At 39.1% G+C, this 19015-nt stretch overlaps 3 protein-coding genes across 4 annotated transcripts in view; 2 read left to right on the forward strand and 1 right to left on the reverse strand.

Moving 5' to 3' along the window:
- On the forward strand, positions 1–5749 carry LOC110854862 (integrin alpha-PS4). Its single transcript, XM_022103292.2, has 22 exons — positions 1–250; positions 320–453; positions 703–951; positions 1042–1152; positions 1227–1337; positions 1433–1501; positions 1594–1671; positions 1756–1828; positions 2029–2170; positions 2248–2350; positions 2430–2442; positions 2584–2756; positions 2833–3006; positions 3110–3267; positions 3453–3609; positions 3680–3827; positions 3884–3993; positions 4109–4452; positions 4554–4667; positions 4754–5141; positions 5220–5452; positions 5532–5749. The coding sequence occupies exons 1-22, from the start codon at positions 75–77 to the stop codon at positions 5646–5648; spliced, it is 3375 nt and encodes a 1124-aa protein (XP_021958984.2). The 5' UTR covers positions 1–74; the 3' UTR covers positions 5649–5749.
- Positions 5661–19015, reverse strand: part of LOC110842833 (Down syndrome cell adhesion molecule-like protein Dscam2) — a 24186-nt gene continuing 10831 nt past the window's right edge. For both annotated transcript variants that reach the window (XM_035846872.1, XM_035846904.1), the window contains 30 exons: positions 17914–18034; positions 16906–17205; positions 16500–16690; positions 16037–16372; positions 15682–15812; positions 13819–13954; positions 13369–13583; positions 13180–13246; positions 12783–12896; positions 12402–12566; positions 11776–12072; positions 11100–11408; positions 10700–11011; positions 10495–10553; positions 10326–10416; positions 9644–9745; positions 9485–9535; positions 9278–9334; positions 8907–9149; positions 8417–8604; positions 8054–8231; positions 7404–7675; positions 7111–7264; positions 6995–7036; positions 6828–6919; positions 6677–6747; positions 6493–6602; positions 6190–6405; positions 5962–6114; positions 5661–5878 (listed from right to left, as the gene is read on the reverse strand). In XM_035846872.1, the coding sequence (XP_035702765.1) occupies positions 5781–5878; positions 5962–6114; positions 6190–6405; positions 6493–6602; positions 6677–6747; positions 6828–6919; positions 6995–7036; positions 7111–7264; positions 7404–7675; positions 8054–8231; positions 8417–8604; positions 8907–9149; positions 9278–9334; positions 9485–9535; positions 9644–9745; positions 10326–10416; positions 10495–10553; positions 10700–11011; positions 11100–11408; positions 11776–12072; positions 12402–12566; positions 12783–12896; positions 13180–13246; positions 13369–13583; positions 13819–13954; positions 15682–15812; positions 16037–16372; positions 16500–16690; positions 16906–17205; positions 17914–18034 (4871 nt within the window). In that variant the 3' untranslated portion in view covers positions 5661–5780. The remainder of the gene's footprint in view (positions 5879–5961; positions 6115–6189; positions 6406–6492; positions 6603–6676; positions 6748–6827; positions 6920–6994; positions 7037–7110; positions 7265–7403; positions 7676–8053; positions 8232–8416; positions 8605–8906; positions 9150–9277; positions 9335–9484; positions 9536–9643; positions 9746–10325; positions 10417–10494; positions 10554–10699; positions 11012–11099; positions 11409–11775; positions 12073–12401; positions 12567–12782; positions 12897–13179; positions 13247–13368; positions 13584–13818; positions 13955–15681; positions 15813–16036; positions 16373–16499; positions 16691–16905; positions 17206–17913; positions 18035–19015) is intronic.
- Positions 13673–15673, forward strand: LOC118434202. The gene is made up of 6 exons (XM_035847105.1): positions 13673–13774; positions 13846–13937; positions 14061–14167; positions 14228–14335; positions 14407–14842; positions 14922–15673. Exons 2-6 carry the CDS (start codon positions 13905–13907, stop codon positions 15186–15188), a joined length of 951 nt encoding a protein of 316 aa, XP_035702998.1. The 5' UTR covers positions 13673–13774; positions 13846–13904; the 3' UTR covers positions 15189–15673.

Consider the following 19015-nt stretch of genomic DNA (forward strand, 5'->3'; position numbering starts at 1 on the left):
GGCGGCTTACATATGTATGTACTTGTGCACATGCTGTACTTGCAGTATATTCGCCATAAACTATTTTTCTTAAAATGGCAAATTATAATAAATTGTGGTGGTTACTTTTTGAAATTTCAATCTTCAACGTATTCACAATTAGTGGTTTCAATATTGATACACGATATCCCATTATAATCAAAAACTCTGCCGATGGTACTGATAGTCACTTTGGAACCACCGTGGTCTTGATTAATGAAAAAGACCCAGGGTAAAATTGTACACAATTGTTCAAGAAAGAAATTTAGCTTCAGAAAATTATACCAAGCTTTTGTAATAGCGTCATTGTGGGGTCACCACGATCAAATTCAACACATCCTGGACATTCTCAAATATCTGAACCTGGGGTAGTTTGGCAATGCTCATTTCAAAAATCTGGAAACAATTGTCGTGTGGTAGTGATGGATCCAACGGGTACGGGAACATTGATTTTAAATAGAACATAATTTATTTACTTTTGAGCAAAAAAATGTGTACAAAACAAAAGTGGACCACTTACATACATATATTTTGTACCACTTAAAGTGGTATCTGTCACCATTTTATGATTTATGATCCAGAATTTTAACCTTGGAGTAAGCATTATGGATATGATGGCACAAGACTTGGTCTTATAAATAATTTTAACTTAGTGTAATTATTATGTATTTATGAATATATCAGGTAATGTCCGGGATCCATTCCACACTAACGTGATTGATAGAAAAGACGGAGGATGGCTGGGTGGGGCTTTGGCGGAGGACGCGGATTATTTCATTGCGTGTGGAAGTCGCTGGCAAAATCAGTTTTCAGCCGCAACCACGGACTATTACATGAACGGTATATGCTATACGCGACCAAAAAGCGACATATTTCGTGACCCACTTCCCCCAGTTTCTCCAGAGTCAAGACTGCTTACAATTACCGATCCAAGTACGACTTGCCCAAATATTTATAAGTTAATCTTATATTTGCAATAACACAGTCTATTTTAAGCATGTCTTATACATATACCCATAATAGTCAATCAACACAAGAACATTTGGGTATCTGGTCAGGCTGGATTTTCGGTTCATTCCCCTCCACAGGGTCACGAGGTGCTACTAGGGTCGCCTGGAGTACAAAACTGGAAAGGTTTAAATTGAAGATATCCTTACCGTAAAAGTTATGCAGTGAATTATTTCCGTATGAATGATTTGGGCATCTAGGAAGTGTCATTAGATTGTCGAAAGATGTCAATAATGGAAACAAACTGGTTAACCCTCATGTTTTTAACGACGAATTGACCACTCTAAACTTACAGAACGACAGTTATTTCGGTAACTTAAACCACGCATTTATGCATACTTATATCGATATGTACATAGATATATATATATGTATGTGACATTCCCCAATTATATTATGCAAATAGGATTTGCTGTAGCTTCTGGAAAGTTTCGGAAGAACAACAACGAAAATACAGAGATTCAGTACGTTTCAGGTATGTATCGCTATCTCTTTAACAAGTTTGCTATTACCTCACAAGAACAAATTATGTATCGATCAAGAGTATGGAAAGTAATTTCTTGTCAGGTGCGCCACGAGGGCATGATTTGAGAGGACGTGTTGTCCTGTTCCGAATCCCTCTTGTCACGTCTTCTGATATCCTCGGTAAATTAAGCACACAAAATATGACTGAAATTGAATATGTGGCAAATAGATAGCTAACGTTCCATGCATTCCTTGACCTTATAGCTGACTTGCAAGGAACTCAAATAGGATCTTATTTCGGATCTGCTTTATGCGTAGCAGACTTAAATGCTGACGGGTAATATGTATATTCATTTGCACATATGTACAACATAGTATATGTATATGCTTATGGTGTCATCCCTTGCTCTTTTTCGTATTTTTTTTAAATTTTACCCAGCTTAAGGGGTCATTGTGGTTTGACTTGGTTAAAAAGAAATAGATATATGTATAAAGTTAACTTTCATAATTTATTAATATATTTATTATTGGTCATAGTTGGGACGATCTTTTAGTGGGGGCCCCGCTTTACAGTGTTGAGTATAAAAGCCCGAGAGGTAACCAAAAAAAGTTAGAAATGAGATCCATCGGAGGCAAGGGTGACGAGGGGACAGTTTTTGTTTACCTTAACAATAAAGGGGTGCGTGCGCACTGTTACAAAATGTCATTCTACCTTGCATAATATGTCGGGATTAAATTGACATGTTCTACTTTCAGCTAGATTTTCAAACTCCTACAAGAATTAACGGACCTCTCTCATGGTCACATTTTGGAACTGCAATAGCAAAACTTGGCGATATTAACAATGATGGATATGATGGTAGATAGATAAACTTGCTCATTTAACTAATTAGTACAAGTTGATCTAGCGTGCTTAAAACTATTCTTTGGCTCTCTAGATATTGCTGTCGGGTAATACTCAACCAATTAACAATTTGCCAATATTTAGTCACTCGTCGATTGGTTGCTGGATTGGCTTAGTATTTTTAATAGAAATAGAAATTCACTTGCTGATTAAATCAATGTCAAATTGGTGTCAACATTTTACCTTAGTGCCCCCTATGCAAGGGATGGTTCCGGAGTAGTTTACATCTATCATGGAGCATCAACTGGCATACTGAAGGACCACGCTCAAGAAATTGAGGGCAAGTCACTGGACACCTGGGTTAAAGGTTTTGGCTATAGCCTTTCTTCAGGGAAGGATATTGATCTTAATGGATATAATGGTGAGCTTAAACTTACGATTTCTGGATGAATATGGACTTAATTTATTGCACTTTTGCATGGTACGGAAATTTTTAGACTTGGCCATCGGAGCATACGATTCTGGACATGTTGTAGTTTTGAGATCCCGACCTGTCGTTTCAGTGTTTGGTGAGGTGCGTTCAACAGAAAAAAAGATATCCTTTGATGCAACTACATTTGAGATAGAGTCATGTATTCAGTACACTGGCACCGCTGCCCCATCAAAACTTGGTATGCAAAATATAGTTAAGTACATACAGACATATTAGTATGTGTATAAATGGGAAGAGCACCTCATTGAACGATGTGTGAAAATTGTATTTTTTTGGTTCAGAGTTTACGGTGAAAATTATGATTGATGTCCAATCATTTCCAAAAAGGGTATTTCTTAAATTCCCAGAAGAAAGCACCCATGCGTCCGAACATACGTACCAGGAAGAAATTTATGCAGGACAAGAAAGTTGCACAAAGTTAATCGCCGTCGTTGTAAATGTTCGTAATTTTGGTAATGGAGTTGTACAAAGTTGGGCCTAGGGCATGCGATGCTATATTATTTGCCTTATTTAGCAAAGTCAGACATTATTATTGTCATGCCTTGGGCATTGTACAACTTAAATTATTTATACTCATTTCATATTCTGTACTTTTCCATTGGCATAAAATATCAATAATTACAGGACCTCGAATCTACTGGCAAACCTATCGAAATAAAGCAAACTCTAATTTCTATTCCGGGAGACGTTTCGGAAAATGACGATGACATTACTAGGTTTCCTACATTCTATGAAATCACACGCTTTGGTGGGCAAGTAAATACTCGTATTTCTGGACCAGGTTATTTCTTGTATTTGTCTTAAATTTAAGTTTAATTTTATAAAATGCAATGTAATTATTGAAAATGCAGGATACTCGGCTTTTTGCAAAAGTTGTCCACTAATTGATGCAGCGTCTTCGAAGACTAAGGAACTCGTTCTACCCTTGGCAGTACTTTGTGGGGATGACGATATTTGTAATTCAGATTTGCGAATTGAAGCTACATTTTTGGAAATAAGGTATTCGTCTTGCTAGCTTAATTTTTGTCAGAGTCTAATTTTTGTATTTTTTTAAGACCCGGCGAATCTTTTATCCTTGGATCCTCCCCTGTGCTAACAATGATAGTGAAAATTGACAATTTTAAAGAAACTGCGATTTCACCTGTGGTCAAGGTGGTATGGAATTGTAAGTGTACATTTTGAAATGTATTTTTTAACCAAATAAATATATATAACTCGGTTGGGATATATGTACGTAGACAATTTTTAAATCCTGGTAATGCACTCATTTTGAATTGCAGCTAAAACTCTCAAGAAAACCCCACCAGAATGCCATACGCCGTGGTCTAATGACTCGTTTACAGAAGTGACATGTCCCTTGGGAAGAACACTTGATCAAGATAAATTCAGAACAATTTCTTTAGAATTTGATGTCGGAGAAATTGACGCAGGGAGCATGGATGAGCTATTGATACAAATTAGCGTGTCAACTGCATCTGAAGTTGCAGATGTCAATACATTGACAAAAAACATTACAATTCCTTTCATTTCTCGAGCTGACTTATATATTGAAGGGTCGAACTCGAGTGCAAAATTCAATCTGGAAACACTAAGCGTGAAGACAAGCTTTTTACACACGTATGAGGTGTGCAGTAATATTTATATTTTTGAAATTATAGGAACACCATGTTGAATACGAATATGCGAATAATAATTGGAACAACAATTTAAAATTTTGCTACGCAGATAAGATTGGATGGTCCGACTCCCATTGCAGGAGCAATTGTTAATTTTCAAATTCCAACTAGTGTAGAACATCCTTCAACTCCAAGGACAAAATTCGATATTGCGGAGCCAGTGGTACAAACTAAGACTCGAAATATAGTATCATCATAATTTGGAAGTCATTAATTTATTGATAGTTGAGCACATTATTTATCCAACAGACGACAATAACTTCAAGAAGAACAACGATATCATGTTATCCTGAGTCAGGAGCTTTCAAAAAATTCACCAGGCTCACCGTTTCAAGAAGCATGGACATTGATGACTCTGAATCGAACCCTGAGATGACCGAAGACTATGTTGTAGATCAAGAAACATTAATTGAGGATCAGGAGGATGAGGACTTTACGTTGACGAATTCCTCGGACCCTGCGGACATCAAGTTGGGAGGTTCATTATGGAGAAAGGCGGGGGGCGAACTAGAAATTGGTTGCAATTCTTCAAAATCTACCGTTATATGCATGAGTGTGAGGTGTCGCATCGTTAGCATGAGTCCTGGCACAAGCGTCACGATAATGTTTCCAATTCGGGTGGAATCGAGCAGCTTAAGTATTTATAAAAATCAAAATTTGTGGGCACATGTATGTGAATGTTGAAATATCTCGTTTTTGTTGTTTCTTTTTTCAGAAAATTTATTCAAGAAAAGTAAATTCTCATCGGTAAAATATATCAGCACAGGGGCGACTGTGATTTTGGGGGTAGATAAAAACATTCAGCCAATTTCACACAAGCCCGATACAGCGATTTCGGTTTCCGTAATAGAAGAGGAAGTTGCTAAACCAGTTTCCCATTTAATTTACTTGTTGGGAATATTCATTGGTTTTTTGATATTGGCTCTTATCATTTACTGCTTGTACAAGGTATGGTGTACAGCGAAGCGGTTAACCTCTTTTGTGGTGATTTTCCAAGTCTTGATTATTTTATTTCCACGCTTTTTAGTCGGGACTATTCAACCGGAAGAAGGCCAAACTTATCAATAATCAGGCAGAATCGGAATCATTACAAAAGAAGGAATCACAAGTGGGCAAGGATGAAGATGATAACGATGACGAATAATGAACTCGTCGGTGTTTTATAAATGCATTATATTTTAATTTTTTGTGTATCAAATTTCAACATGTGTGATTAAATGTATGTACTCGAAAGATATCTAATAATATGTAGAAGGCAACTTTTCGACTTTCTTTCTCAATCCTGTTGATTTGGGTAGCCCCTGCTTCGTTTGCCTTGCTTCTGTTTTCTCAATGTGTGTCTCCCGTCGTATACGTCAAGGTTTGTCGTCGGGTCTGCATTTCATTTCAACATTCCATTTCAACTTATGAATATATTTTCATTAAACAGTATTTTTCAGGTTAAAGTGAATTATTACCTCGATTAACAGAAACGACTTGGTATGGATGTGCATAATCGTGTGAACAAATGTCTTCCACGGAATATTCGTTTGGATTTGAGACTCGTCGAAGGTTACGAATTGCTTGCAAATTCAACGAATCATGGGCATTATGGCCGGGTGCATTGAACCCTAGATGAAATAGTACATGGGTCAATCATGGCTAAATTAATTAACTTTGCAGTGTTTTTGTATATTAAGGGTCACCTTCTTGCATCACCAATTCTTCGTGAGATATCGACGAGCTAAAGTTCCCTCGTGGTCTTCCGAAGCACGGTTGATGCGGGAGTGGCGGCGCGTCATAATTCTCAACCTGACCAAATGTTTGAAATCGCACCGTCGAATCACGTATTGTCATTGGCATTGATTGCCGTGAGTTCAGTGTGGCATAGATGGACATCCCACTGCTATTTCCTGGTGCTTCTATAACAATGAGTTACTAACTTCATAAAGATTACTGACTAAATATGAAACGAATTAAATCTTGGACGCTCATCTGTCACATCGCACCTTCAATTTTGCTCTTATCCAGAGGTTTCTCTATTCTAAAATCGTCTGAGCTTAACCACGTCTGCTGACTAGAACTGTTACCCATTTTCCATCCATTCCCATTTGCAGTTCTGTTATTTTTATGAAAATATGTTAGTGAGTAGTATAATAATGTAAAATTAATTTTGCATTTCTAAATACATACTTGCGTTTAACAACTATAAAAATGCAAATTATCACAGCCACCGTGCATATGCACGCTGATATGATGGGCACCTGTTCATAAATTAATGTGAAAACAATTTTACATAGTTCTTGGCCAAATTTTTACTCGTATGTATGTATTTGTATCTTACAATAATGTGGGGATCGCTTAAAAGTGCGCTTCCACTAACCACGGACTGATCTCCATTATTTTGCATCAATTTTTCATAGTTGGTGAAGAATTCTATTTAAAAAAACATGAAAAATGTTTGTAATCTGTCAATGCTGTAAAGTTATTAATTTTGAGTGGAATTTTTACCAGGAGAAGATTCCACAGAGAAAATTTTGCTCACAAGCCCAGCTTAACAATAATCATTAGAAAGTCAATATTTTGCATACATATCTTACGAGCAAAAATACTAACCCAAAACTCACCTTCATTCTCTAAACTAATTCTAAGGTCATACTTGGTTCCCATCGTGGTATTCAAAATGAAAACTCTGCTAAAGTTTGTCCTTTGAACAGTGTTCCATTCGCCAATATTTTTGTTTTTAAATTCCAAGTGAAATTTTTTAATCCGACAGCCTCCCTGCATGAGAGAAAGAGAAAAACATTTTGTGACTATTTGTAAATCAACTTACGTTGACAGAGGCACTTAAATTTCTAACAAATACTAATTTCTCCATCCTATCGAGTTTAAGACTTAAAAACAATTGACATTTTCTTACATTTGGCCATCGGTTCAAGTCAATTCGAATCATGGTTCCGTTTCCATCAATGACTTCAGTCAGCTTGGGATGTTGCTCTGGGGGAGACCCAGTCGTTTTTGTTCGCAGCATTTGGCTAAATTCTCCCATCCCTATCGAGTTTTCCCCTGCTAATCGTATCTGATAAGCCGTTCCGCAGAGGAGATTATCCAGAACGAAGGAGGTGAGTCGTGACCCAAGTGGGTGAAAACTCCATTCCGTCAAAGAACTGGATCTATATTGAAGAATGTAACCTGGGAGTATATGAAACATTTTGGTTATACATTTTTGTCCTTTTTTCGTAGACAAATTCAAGCAGATCGATCCCCATTTTCAGGCCGTATTGTAAAAAAACAAGGAGCCTTACAAAACCTTACATAAACGTACAGAAAAAGTGGCGTTTCTTCAATTGCATGCTTACATAGCAAAAAAAGCTTGCTCTACGGTCAGTGGGATCGTATTTGGTAGAAGGTGTGCATAAAAAAGTAAATCTTCCCCTCCATGTAAAATGTATGAGAGTCGAACAACAAGAAACATGATAAAGGGTTGGAGAAAGCACACATAAGGTCGGCGGAACTGGTAAAGGTTGTAAAAAAGAGGCTGAGAAAAAAGTGTGGGGAATAAATACCAACCAGAAAGCTGAGGATCTGAGATAGGTGAATCCCAATGGACTTGAATAGAGTTGGTAGTAATATAACCCAGAACAAGTGAAACTGAAGACGGTGGTCTGCTGATGGATATGGTATGTTGAATTTCATCTGAGCCAATGGTGTTGTGAGCTGTGCAAAAATATGTGCCTTCGTCCTGATCCTGTGAATGGAGTGTATAAAAACAAGAAAAATTATAAACAGTCAAATACCATATCCCCAGAAAGAGCAGCAGCTTACCACCAGCACGACTTTGCACTACTTGTTCCTCCTTACACTTTCACTTGGGTGAAAGGTGGCATGAGGATTTATTTTGTGCAATGAAACTTCATTGAGTGCAGAACGTACCTTAACACGTGGAATAAACAGCGTTCCGTTTCTCATAACATGCTTCGTTGTTGTGTAGGGCGAAGAACCAGAAGATTTTAACCACGTAACTTCAGGATTGGGAAACCCAACACTAAGACATGGCAAAGTAGTCGATTGGCCCAGCTTGGGACGACGAGTTACAGGAAATGAAGCAATTTTTGCTGGAGCTGTGAAAAATTACACAAAGTATTCCCACGGGTGAGAAAATCTATACCAAGTGCATACAAGCTAGAAGAGATGAACGAGTAGACGAAAATTTTGGGAATTTAATTTCATGGGGATATTTTTAAGAAACATTTGGCTGGCACGGGGCTTTAGCTATGGCATATGTTAAAGTTTCAAAAGAAACCATCAGCAGAATTACGAAGGAGAAAATCCTCCACTTTCTGCAACACTCTTCTCAGTCCGCATCATCCCCATGAGCAAACGTGAGTAACGCATGAAGGAGAAGAAATAAAATAGTACATACCTTTCGCCATCACAACGACATCCACGCTTTCACTGGGCTTTCCCTGTCCCAAACTTGTTGCAGCCGTAACTGAAAACGTGTACCGCTTATTATCTCGCAACCTTCGCACCTCCATGAGCATTTGATCTTCATTTCCAGAAGCCATGTAATATCTTTCCTTCTCCGTTTCCAAATCTTCAGACTTCCAAGCGATTTTGTACTTGGTGATGATTCCATTTGGGAAGCGAGGAGGCAACCAACTCACTGAAATTGATAAAATTCATGACTCGCATATTACTAGCGAGAGTAGTAATAATAGCGTAAACGAATATGTAGCATGTCTATCAATCTTAGAGCATGGCGATTAGGATCATGAAGAACTTTCAACGTACCGCTTATGGAATTTGGGCCACTTGATAAAACTTTGACGAGGGAAGGCTCTTCTGGAACTAAGCATAACACGCACAAAAATACGGTTGAGATAATAAACCATAGACTCGAGAGGATAGATAATGTTCTTTTACGAATAACACAGAGTCATTAAAGCAAGCATGCCAAATTAAGGACGAGCCCATGTGCGTAGTAGTTGATGCACTTACGGTCTTCGTCTGTTGTGCAAAAAACGGGATGTGATGGCAAGCTTTCACCACCTAATCATTAGGAGAAAGTGGTCATATTTATACCGCAGAATACAACCGAATTCTCACTCTGCCTCGCTGGAAGAGAAAAATGAGGCCCACACGATGCCACTCACTCACCTCCAGTATACGCCAGCGTCCGCACCGAGTAATTCGTGTAGCTGAGAAGACCGTGCAGAGTTGTCTCCCGGTTCCCCGTTTTCTTAATCTCTGGTTTCTCTCCTAGAAGAGAAAGCACATTCCCACACTCGAAATCAGATTGCGTTTAATCCACTTGGAAGGATGTGAAGTGGTTGAGTGTGCATAGATAAAAAAAAGTCTGGTAGTGGTGGTGAGTGGTTTGTTCAGGGAAAGTGGTGGTGGTAATCCCATGAGCTAACCACAAAGCTAATTCTACATCACTGCACCGTACACATAGGCAACAAACCAAGAAGGGTGCGGTGGTGGTGTAGTAGGAAATCTCTTTTCAAGTCTCCATTTCACACAATAAAATGCTCTCCACTCACCCCTTTAAAACTTTCGAGAATTGCTTTTGCATAATACAGAGATAAACCTTACTTTTTTTATCGTCAACATTTATAGCTACAAAATACTGCAAAATGACGTAACCGTTCCCAACGGCTGCTAAATTAACCTACATATAGCGACCATACTTTAGTGAAAGTGCGTCAATACTTTTAATAGCATTGCAACTATTCTTCAATAAATTCAACAAAAAATATTGATGAAACTACGATTGATGAAACAGAGACTTCTACTAACGTCAAAATTGTGATGGAAGAGTATGCTAAACGATGTCTACCTTGTAATTCGTATTCCGCTGGTGAATAAATCACCTTGTATCCTTGAATAATTCCATTGGCCAAATGAGGTGGTGGGGGTTCCCACATAACCTATAAATAGATTTATACGAGTATAATGTATATGGAGATGAATACCGTAAGTGTAAAATTTAATGGAGCTTCCATAACCTGGAAGCTTTTTGGAGAAAGTGGTTCACACATCACATTAACCGGAGGAGATTCTGGTGCTGCGTAAAAAAGAGAGTTTGATTTGATAGGAATATGATTGACGTTTAATTTACTGGTATCGACACTTTATCAAATCCACATTTATGTACGAGTATTATGCATAACTGTACGCAGACCAAAACGAAAACCCCTTTATCTTACATACCTCCTTCAGGAGTCGTGACGGATATAAAGGGCGACTCCGGACCGACGCCTGCACTATTGTAAGCTCTTATTGAAATGCGATATCTTGAGTTTGGTCTCAGCTCATTTACTTCAGTCTGGTAGCCCCATTTTTCATCGATAAGTTTGCTACTACTATTGGAGAGCGTTGAAGTGATTGGCACAGGAGAGACGAGGACATGGTAGCCTAGAATGACACCGTTTATAAGATTCGGGTGCGGTTGTTCCCATTGAACTAGAATTGTCCTAGAACTGGTGTGAATAGCAGTAACATTCAACGGCGGTCCTGAAGGGGCTAAACACGTGCATGCAATAGAAAAATTCAGGATTGGCTATGTCAGTTAAATTCTGAAAAATGCTCAAGACTTATTTTCATAAAACACCTTCAGGAAGAGTGAGGACAGAAATCGGTTGAGTCGGGAGACTTTGTCCAATTTCATTCATGGCCAAAATTCGGATCTCATAGTTGGTCACTGGGTTTAGAGATCGAAGAACGGCTGTGGTCGTAGGTGAGTGAATAGTGATGTTGCTAACTTGATCGGTGTCCCAAGATATCTCACTTGATTTTTTGTACTGGAGTACAAAATGGGTGACAGGGTCATTCTCACTGTTCAAAGACCAGTTAAGCTGGAGTTGGATGACTCGAGATCCAATTTCCGTCACAATCGGTTCTTTTGGTGGACGTGGCCGTGCTGTTTCAATAAAAAGTCATTGGTTTTTATGAAAACAGTCTTTTGCATAGTCTACTACTTATGAGGCAAGTTGGCCGATGTACGATGTGGGTTGTGCTAAAGATCCTCATAAAAGGAAAGTGAGTGGCGAAATCATTTAAGGGGCAGAGAGAAAGTGGTCTAGAATCTGAATTGGTATTAGTGTTTGTGGGCGTGGAGTAAAAAGTCAGCGAGACCGAGAGCAGGCAGTGATCGTTTGAGGTGATGATGGTGAAACCATAAGTTTGTCATATAAGATGATAACGTAATAGAGAGATTGGGTTATAAAAGGTGCAAGAAATGAGTGACGAACCCTTCATACTTGTAGGAACGTAGGAAAAAAACTCACCCTTCACGAGGAGCGAGATTGTGTCTTCGTCTCGTCCATACTGATTAAATCCTATGCAGTGATATTGGGCTGAATCACTTTTTTCACTGAAATTTATTCTTAATTCAGCAGAAAACTCGAGCGGCGAGCTGGTGTCAAGAACCGTTTGAAGGACTCGTGGACTTTGTTCCAGTCCGATGGCGTTTTTTCTCCAAACGACTTGAACCGGCCCATCACCATGAACCCGACAACGGAGAAGGACTGGCAGCCCTTCAGCCACCACCACCGATGTCATTGGGGCAGAAATCTGAGCAGGAACTACACATAGACAACCAAGCGTGTAATTTTAATGACTCTTTCTCCTTTTTCTCACTTTATGTACCAGATAGCAGTATGTCCTGGAGGCATTGTAATTTAATCCTCTCATGTCATGGGCATGGGTAAGTTACCAATGCCCAGAAAGATTCGCGGAGGAGTCGGTCACTGTCAATCTTCTGCTACCGCAGCAAGTTTCCGACTCATCATCTCTCCGTTTATCTTATTCCAGACTGCTGCTGCTGTCATGTAATCGCAACTTCTCTTTGCTTTGCTTTGCTTTACATTCAACAACAACGGGGAAAACACAACTTCAAACTTCTTTACTGTACCTATGACGGTGACGTGAATCGATTTAGAAATTCCGATCCCAACTCCGTTGGTCGCCTCGCATGTTAAATTGCTGCTCGTCTCAATACCCAATATGAGAAGACTCCCGTTCTCGGATATTTGGAATTTATGGTCCGGTCTAATTGCGGTTCTCGTCATGGGAAATTCTACGTACAAATAATTTTGCCCATATTAAACCTTTCATCTTACTTGATGCCGGAACCTGCGAGCATCGAAATTTCATTCATAATTCCAAGGGCTGCTGTTCTTTGCATGCATATTCATGTCGAAATTAGTCAACATTAATTCATTAAGCGCTCGCTTTGCGTGTTGGTATGAATAAATAAAACTATTAGTATACAGTACATAACTATTTTGCATACCTCGAAACCACTGTACGTTTGGTCGAGGCATGCCAATTGCGAGACAGGGGAGCATGAGATCGGATTTTAGCAACGCCCTCGAGTCCATGGGTTCTTGAGACCAGGAAGGTGGTACTGCAGATAGTACACACATAAATATTATTGAAGGAAGTCAGGGTCTAAATTATTACCACGTATTTATAACGTATAAAGATTATTAAAGATTATTTTTCAATGCAATGATTGTACGCAACATTTAATTTTTCATCAACAATAAGCAACCTCAACGCTGTTAAGACTTGCTTAGTGATTTGCAGCAGGAGTTTTTGTTGTAACGAGTAAATGAAAACAAAGTAGTGGGTATCTTAACTTTCTAGTTGAGTATAATTGAAACAAATTACGGGAAATTTATACCAACCTTTCACAACAAGATGTGCCGAAAAGTTCACAGTTGCGGCGGCGTTGGAGGCTGAGCAGGTGTAAATCTAAAACAACCAGAAACATCAAACACGTTTGTTTATGCAGATACTTATCCTGGCATGACCAACAAATATGCTGCTCAGGAGGTAAAATCGAAATACTGATTGATTGTTATTAATGCAAATACCCCACTGTGTGACCCCCTCAGTTCCTCGAAGATGAGATTGCTGAGAAATTTGACTCGCATCGGGGTTACGTTGAGAGTAGGTGGAATTGGCTGGGAGTCCTTAAGCCAACTGATGTCAATTGGCAGATCTCCTGACATCACATTACATGATATGGAAGTTCGTTGACCCTCCTGAAGATTGTCATCAAAATTAAATGACGAAATCACCGGAGGACCTGGCAGACAATCAGACATTATATTATCACAGGAATACCATCAGTGCTTTCCTATAATTTCAAAGAAATCGACTCCAACGTGTTTCACTATTTTAACGACCTCATCTACTTCTGTGTGTGGCAAATGTCAACAGCACAAGCATGCCCAGTGATGTGTCCCAAATAAACATCACACGAGTTCCATGGTCGTGGTACGAATAGATTGGCAAGTGTAAAGTGATGTTCGACAACTTACGTAAAATATTTACTGAAACTGATGCAGAAGCCGATTCCCCATTCCTGTTGGAAACTGAGCAAGAGTATTGTTCCGCTCCCGGTTTGATGTTTTCGATTTCCAGACTTCCATTCGCCAAAGTACGAAATCGACTTATCTAAAATTTATTTAAGTGTATAATATTAAATAAAAAATTATTTTAATTTCCGACGAGTATGGGACACTTTCAAATTTCTCCAATTTTTCTTGATTTTCAACTCCAGAACCTTTACAACACAATGCAACATCCAATCCCTCCAGAGATGTACCTGACATTACATTTTTATGACACTTTTCGGAAAAATTACCCAAGGACTATATCGCAATTTCTGTATTTCAAATTGATATTTTATTATTAATGCATGTTTTAATCTTACAAAATTTAAAACAGGCTGCGGGTTGAATATGGGCTTCCTACCCACGCTACGAAATTGGATGAAAACGCATTGCTCAAGTGGCTGGAACTTCACCCCGACATTGGACTTTTGCACGCTGGAGTGTGAGTTACACTAATTTTTATAATTAATACTTTGTATTTCTTGAGAAATAATTCGCTATAATTAACTACAGGTCCTTCGAAGAGTACGTCAAGTCATTGTCAATGAAGGATCTTCAGAAAGAATTTCCAGAATTTGTTTCAGATAAATTTCTTCAGAAAAAGGACTTTTGTGTCTACATAAACACTTTCTTCGACTGGGAGGAAGTCAAAGGGAAGAAGTTGGGAGAAATTGAAAAAATTGTCCGTGCTGCAGCAGGTGACAACACGAAAAAAATGGGAATTTACGTTGGAAAGTATGGCGGAGGACAGAAGTCGAGGCCCGGACACATGTATGAAGGAGCTTGTTTTGATTTCCTGGAGGAAAATGAAGGATCAGTTGGCTTCACGACTTTTGTGATAAATTGCAACAGCCCGTCGGGATGTATTGCAACATCAACTGGAGCGGACCTGCGAAAATTGGTCACAGAGTCCGAGGCCATTGCTTCAAAACTGGAGGCCTTTATAATTGTTAGTTTTTTTATCTTTCTACAGAAATATTAATTAAGAATACTGATTACACTAATATTTATTTTATTATGATGTGTAGGAATTTGGCTTTTCTCGAGAAAAACTTCCCTTTAACGGAATGCGCCAGTTCCTCATCAACAAGAAGAGGGAACCCGTGGACGATAAATCAAAAGAGAAGGCTCAACGGTTGGCGAAACAGGCATCGATTTTTGATTTTTCCGTAAATAAGGGATACTGTGCTGATGGAGATCAGGAATTTCTTTGGAAAGGCAACGCCCCCCTCTTCTTTAAAGAAAGGATTGTGACCTCAGCAGAGAAGAAGATAGATGTTGTTGTTATTTCTTAAGAAAGTTATTTACCATCGACTTACTTTATTAATCACAATCGTTAATTATTATTTAGCTGCGTTTGTTATTACATCGTGTAGCAATAAAAAAAAGGTTTCCTTATTTGATGTTGATTGTTGATTCGACGTGTAAATCTACTTACACCTCGCTCCAGGCATTACGTAGGCAGAGGGAAAGCGTTCGATTTGGCCCCACTGTGACAGCAAGTACAGACTAGACAAAGATATGCATCGAGATCCATTTCGTTCGTTAGCTGCGTTAAAGTAAGTAATCATGATGCTTTTACTACTAAACTTCCGTTCCACTATCAGCATCAAGTATTCAAACTATTTACAACAATGTGATGCAGTCGAAGGTCTTTGTGGAAACTCTTTGGACTCGGTGTCCCTGTCTATAGGGCCCTATTATAACACTTTGAAGAGGGATGTTGTTGGTATTTCTTAAGAAAATTTAATTATTTTATTCTGTGGTTCACTTTATAACTTGACCTACCGTGTCAATTTCAGACCCGTTTTTTCGCCAAACGATTTTATCAATCGGATATCCCCCGTATTTGCAAGGAATAATCGCCACGCTTCCAGCTGATAAAGTCATGGGCTCCATCTCCTTCACGAATGGCCTCCCTGTGGAATACCATATTTGCATCTTTATTTTATCAGGGAACAAATTCACACCGTCAGTCACATTTACACAAATCAACACAATTGCACGTGCATAATAATATATGTACCACACAATAACCCAAGAAACACACTCTGAGCGAGTGGTGCCTGCATATGCAGAGCCAATGATAAAGGTGTCAATAGGAATAAAGTATTATTATTATTATTCGGGTGAAGGGACATACCGTAGACGTTGAGCCTTGCTGAATGGGCTGCCGAAGACAAAAGATTAGAGGCAACGCATTTCCACTCCCCAGAGTCTTCGACACGGATGCTGGATATGTTTACATGACTAACGATTTCATTCATGTGAACATAGCTTCCTGATGCGTAAGGGTGATTGGAGGACTTTCTCCACGGCCCTTGGTCGTCTTCAGCGGTGGGAGAAAGCACCAGATCTCCATCATTGTAGAAAGTGATTGTAGGTCGTGGATTACCAAAGGCAGAACATTTTAGAGAAACCATTGGGCCCGGTTGCAAAGTTTGGGAGATGAATGTGTGTAGAAGCTCAGGTTCAGATGCTAAATTGGAAAACGAAGGGACAGGAAGATTTATGAGTGGTGATAATTAAGACAAAATTACAGTGGAAATGGACAAGCTGATTGTGGTGGGGTTGCTGCCTTCCACACGTTTACTCTTTATACTCACCGGGAAACAACAGATTGCTGCTGGCTCCAACGTGGTGCATTCCGATCTGGAGAAAGCACTGAAATACTCCCTGGTCTTCGTATCGCATGTTTAAAATGGAGAGTCGCGTTGAACTAATTCTCATTCTCGCCCCAGCGCCACCACTTTCATCATCGCCACCAAGTCCAAGACTTTTGCCATTGTGAAACCATCTAAAGGAGAAATGCAAGTTGTAGGTGAAAGTGATTGCGTTAAATTTATTACTGTGAATTGCTCATTTTATTTTATTCTGGTCTTCTCAGGGTAGAAAACCAGGTAATGGCGCTATGATCACTATATGTTCCTATCTATGTGCATATATCTCTGGATGCAGGTACAGTTTTTGATGGTCTGAAGTATGAATTGGCATGGAGAGTGCTACACTCACGTAATTTCCGCATGGTTGGCAACGTCTGGAGTTTCACCTCGACAGTTCAGATCGACATTTTGACCAGTCACTGCAGTTCTTTTTTGTGGCAGCAGTTCCACGCGGGGTGGAGGAGAAGAGACGATGAGGTCCACCCAAAGAGAGAATCCACCGAAACTATTCATTACTTCTACACGATATGTTCCATTGGTAGCTGCGGTCACTCCTCCATCAAAACTGAGCATTGGACCCACAATCCTCGCTTTTGGGTGGACAGAGACCACAGGTACAAACTTATTTCCTGAGACTCGCTTCTCCCATCTACTCAATCAAAGAAGTTCCACGGATTAGATTTACGGCCACTTCACACAACGATTTCACGAATTTACGATATAAAAATGTGGTGCAGGGAGCAGGGATGATATGTGGAACTGATTTTCCCAGCAGCAGTTCCATCAAATATGTCATTTCTGTTATCTCCTTTCGAGCACTTCGCCAATGATTTACACTAACATTTCAAGGCATTCCTTTAATGCGATTTCAAAGCACTGCACAGGAACGGTTCATATTATTGATAGAAACTGCAATGTATGTATGCAGACTACTCCTAAAAAGATTGTAAGAAGATCATAGCTACCTATTTCATATTTAGTCTAGAAAATCAAAACCAGTGAGAATTAGGGGATTGGTATTTGACTTAAATAATAAATATCTATATTGCGATGATGGACTACTTTTCAACCTGCAATGCGTATTTTTGAAACTGCTTCAATTGTGCCTACAGACGCATGATATCATTGGAAATGGAGTTCTGTTCAAAGTCATTTATTTATAACGGGGATGAATGATGGATGGAACCATATTTGACACAATTTGAATGCAGGAAAGAAATGTGTCTACAGTTATACATATGCCAGCGAGATAACATTATTTGCATACGTGTATGAAAGAGATTTCAAGTTCAAGTAGTGGTAAAAGTTATTCTGTGCATCTTGAGAAGAAATGACATTACAAGACTCTGAAACTCACCTAAAATTTGGCAAAGGATTTCCCATTGAGAGTGAAAGCAAGTCGAGGTTCTTGCCAATCTCAGTGAAAATCACTTCCTGCCACTTCCCCACACTCGTCGGTGGTATATTTGGTACGCCAGCTGCAACACATCAATAAATATTTTATTAAAACTTTCTCCAGATGTGAAAGGTGGTAAGTCTTATCGGCTCTTTGTGGGCTGAATATCATCCTTGTTCAAAAGGACAATTTATTTTTCGGGTGCTGCAATCTCAACCAACCCGCCATTCTCACTCGCAAGGATTGCAGTCGGTAACAGATACTTTGTTTGCTGGCTATGGCCTTACATTGGCTAAAAAGTGTTGTCGGTTGTGCAACACCATTGTAGTTTCGACCTCACGAAGCAGCAGAGAATCCATGTGCCCAAAAAGTTAACAATACACTTTACTAAAATTAACTTTCACTTTCCGCTGGTATAACTTTCACTCAACGACACCACCGATGCCTTGTCGTACTAACCAGGCCAAGTAGATAGCTACATGCGTACATATGTATTTATATGGTGAGCGCAACACAAAGCAGAAACTAATCCTAACTTGAACACGGTGCAAACTTGAGCTGCTGACAAAGTTTCCTCATTTGCACCCGAGTTGGCAACAACTTTGGATTAGAAATTGAGTAGGTGGCATTCATCATTGCTACAATATCTCATTAAAATAAGAAGTTGACTTATCTAAAGCAATGGATCAAGATTGACGGATCAAGTTGGTCTTCATTCGCAACGAATTGTACATAAATATGCATGGTTTTATATGTAGGCATTGTACATTGTATTTTATGTTGTGAGTGCCAATGGCTATGCAAAAGTTTGAAGATGTTGGTCTTATTTACCCGAGGAATTGAGACATATAAAATTTCATAGCTATATTTACGGTTGTGAAAGTATTGCTCTCTGACACATTTGGAAATAAATTGAGTGAAAGCTGAAAAAGGTCAAAGCTGAATGTAAATAAGATTTAGATAGAAAAATGGACAATTGTTCCAAAGAAGAGGGGATTTACTCAGAAATGAAGAGCAATAAGTGAGTTGACTGGAGAAATTGAAACAAAAGAGTGGACAATTA

The sequence above is a fragment of the Folsomia candida genome, unplaced genomic scaffold (assembly GCF_002217175.1).
Source record: "Folsomia candida strain VU population unplaced genomic scaffold, ASM221717v1 Fcan01_Sc001, whole genome shotgun sequence".
Classification (NCBI taxonomy): Eukaryota; Metazoa; Arthropoda; class Collembola; order Entomobryomorpha; family Isotomidae; genus Folsomia; species Folsomia candida.

Bases quoted from the DNA above. Each gene is read 5' to 3' on its own strand.
- LOC118434202 (XM_035847105.1), top strand. From the start codon at position 13,905: ATGTTTTCGATTTCCAGACTTCCATTCGCCAAA. The intron at 13,938-14,060 runs GTACGAAATCGA...TTTCAACTCCAG, and splicing joins CCAGACTTCCATTCGCCAAA to AACCTTTACAACACAATGCA. The intron at 14,843-14,921 runs GTTAGTTTTTTT...TATGATGTGTAG, and splicing joins AACTGGAGGCCTTTATAATT to GAATTTGGCTTTTCTCGAGA.
- LOC110854862 (XM_022103292.2), top strand. From the start codon at position 75: ATGGCAAATTATAATAAATTGTGGTGGTTACTTTTTGAAATTTCAATC. The intron at 1,153-1,226 runs GTTTAAATTGAA...TTGGGCATCTAG, and splicing joins TGGAGTACAAAACTGGAAAG to GAAGTGTCATTAGATTGTCG. The intron at 1,502-1,593 runs GTATGTATCGCT...ATTTCTTGTCAG, and splicing joins AGAGATTCAGTACGTTTCAG to GTGCGCCACGAGGGCATGAT.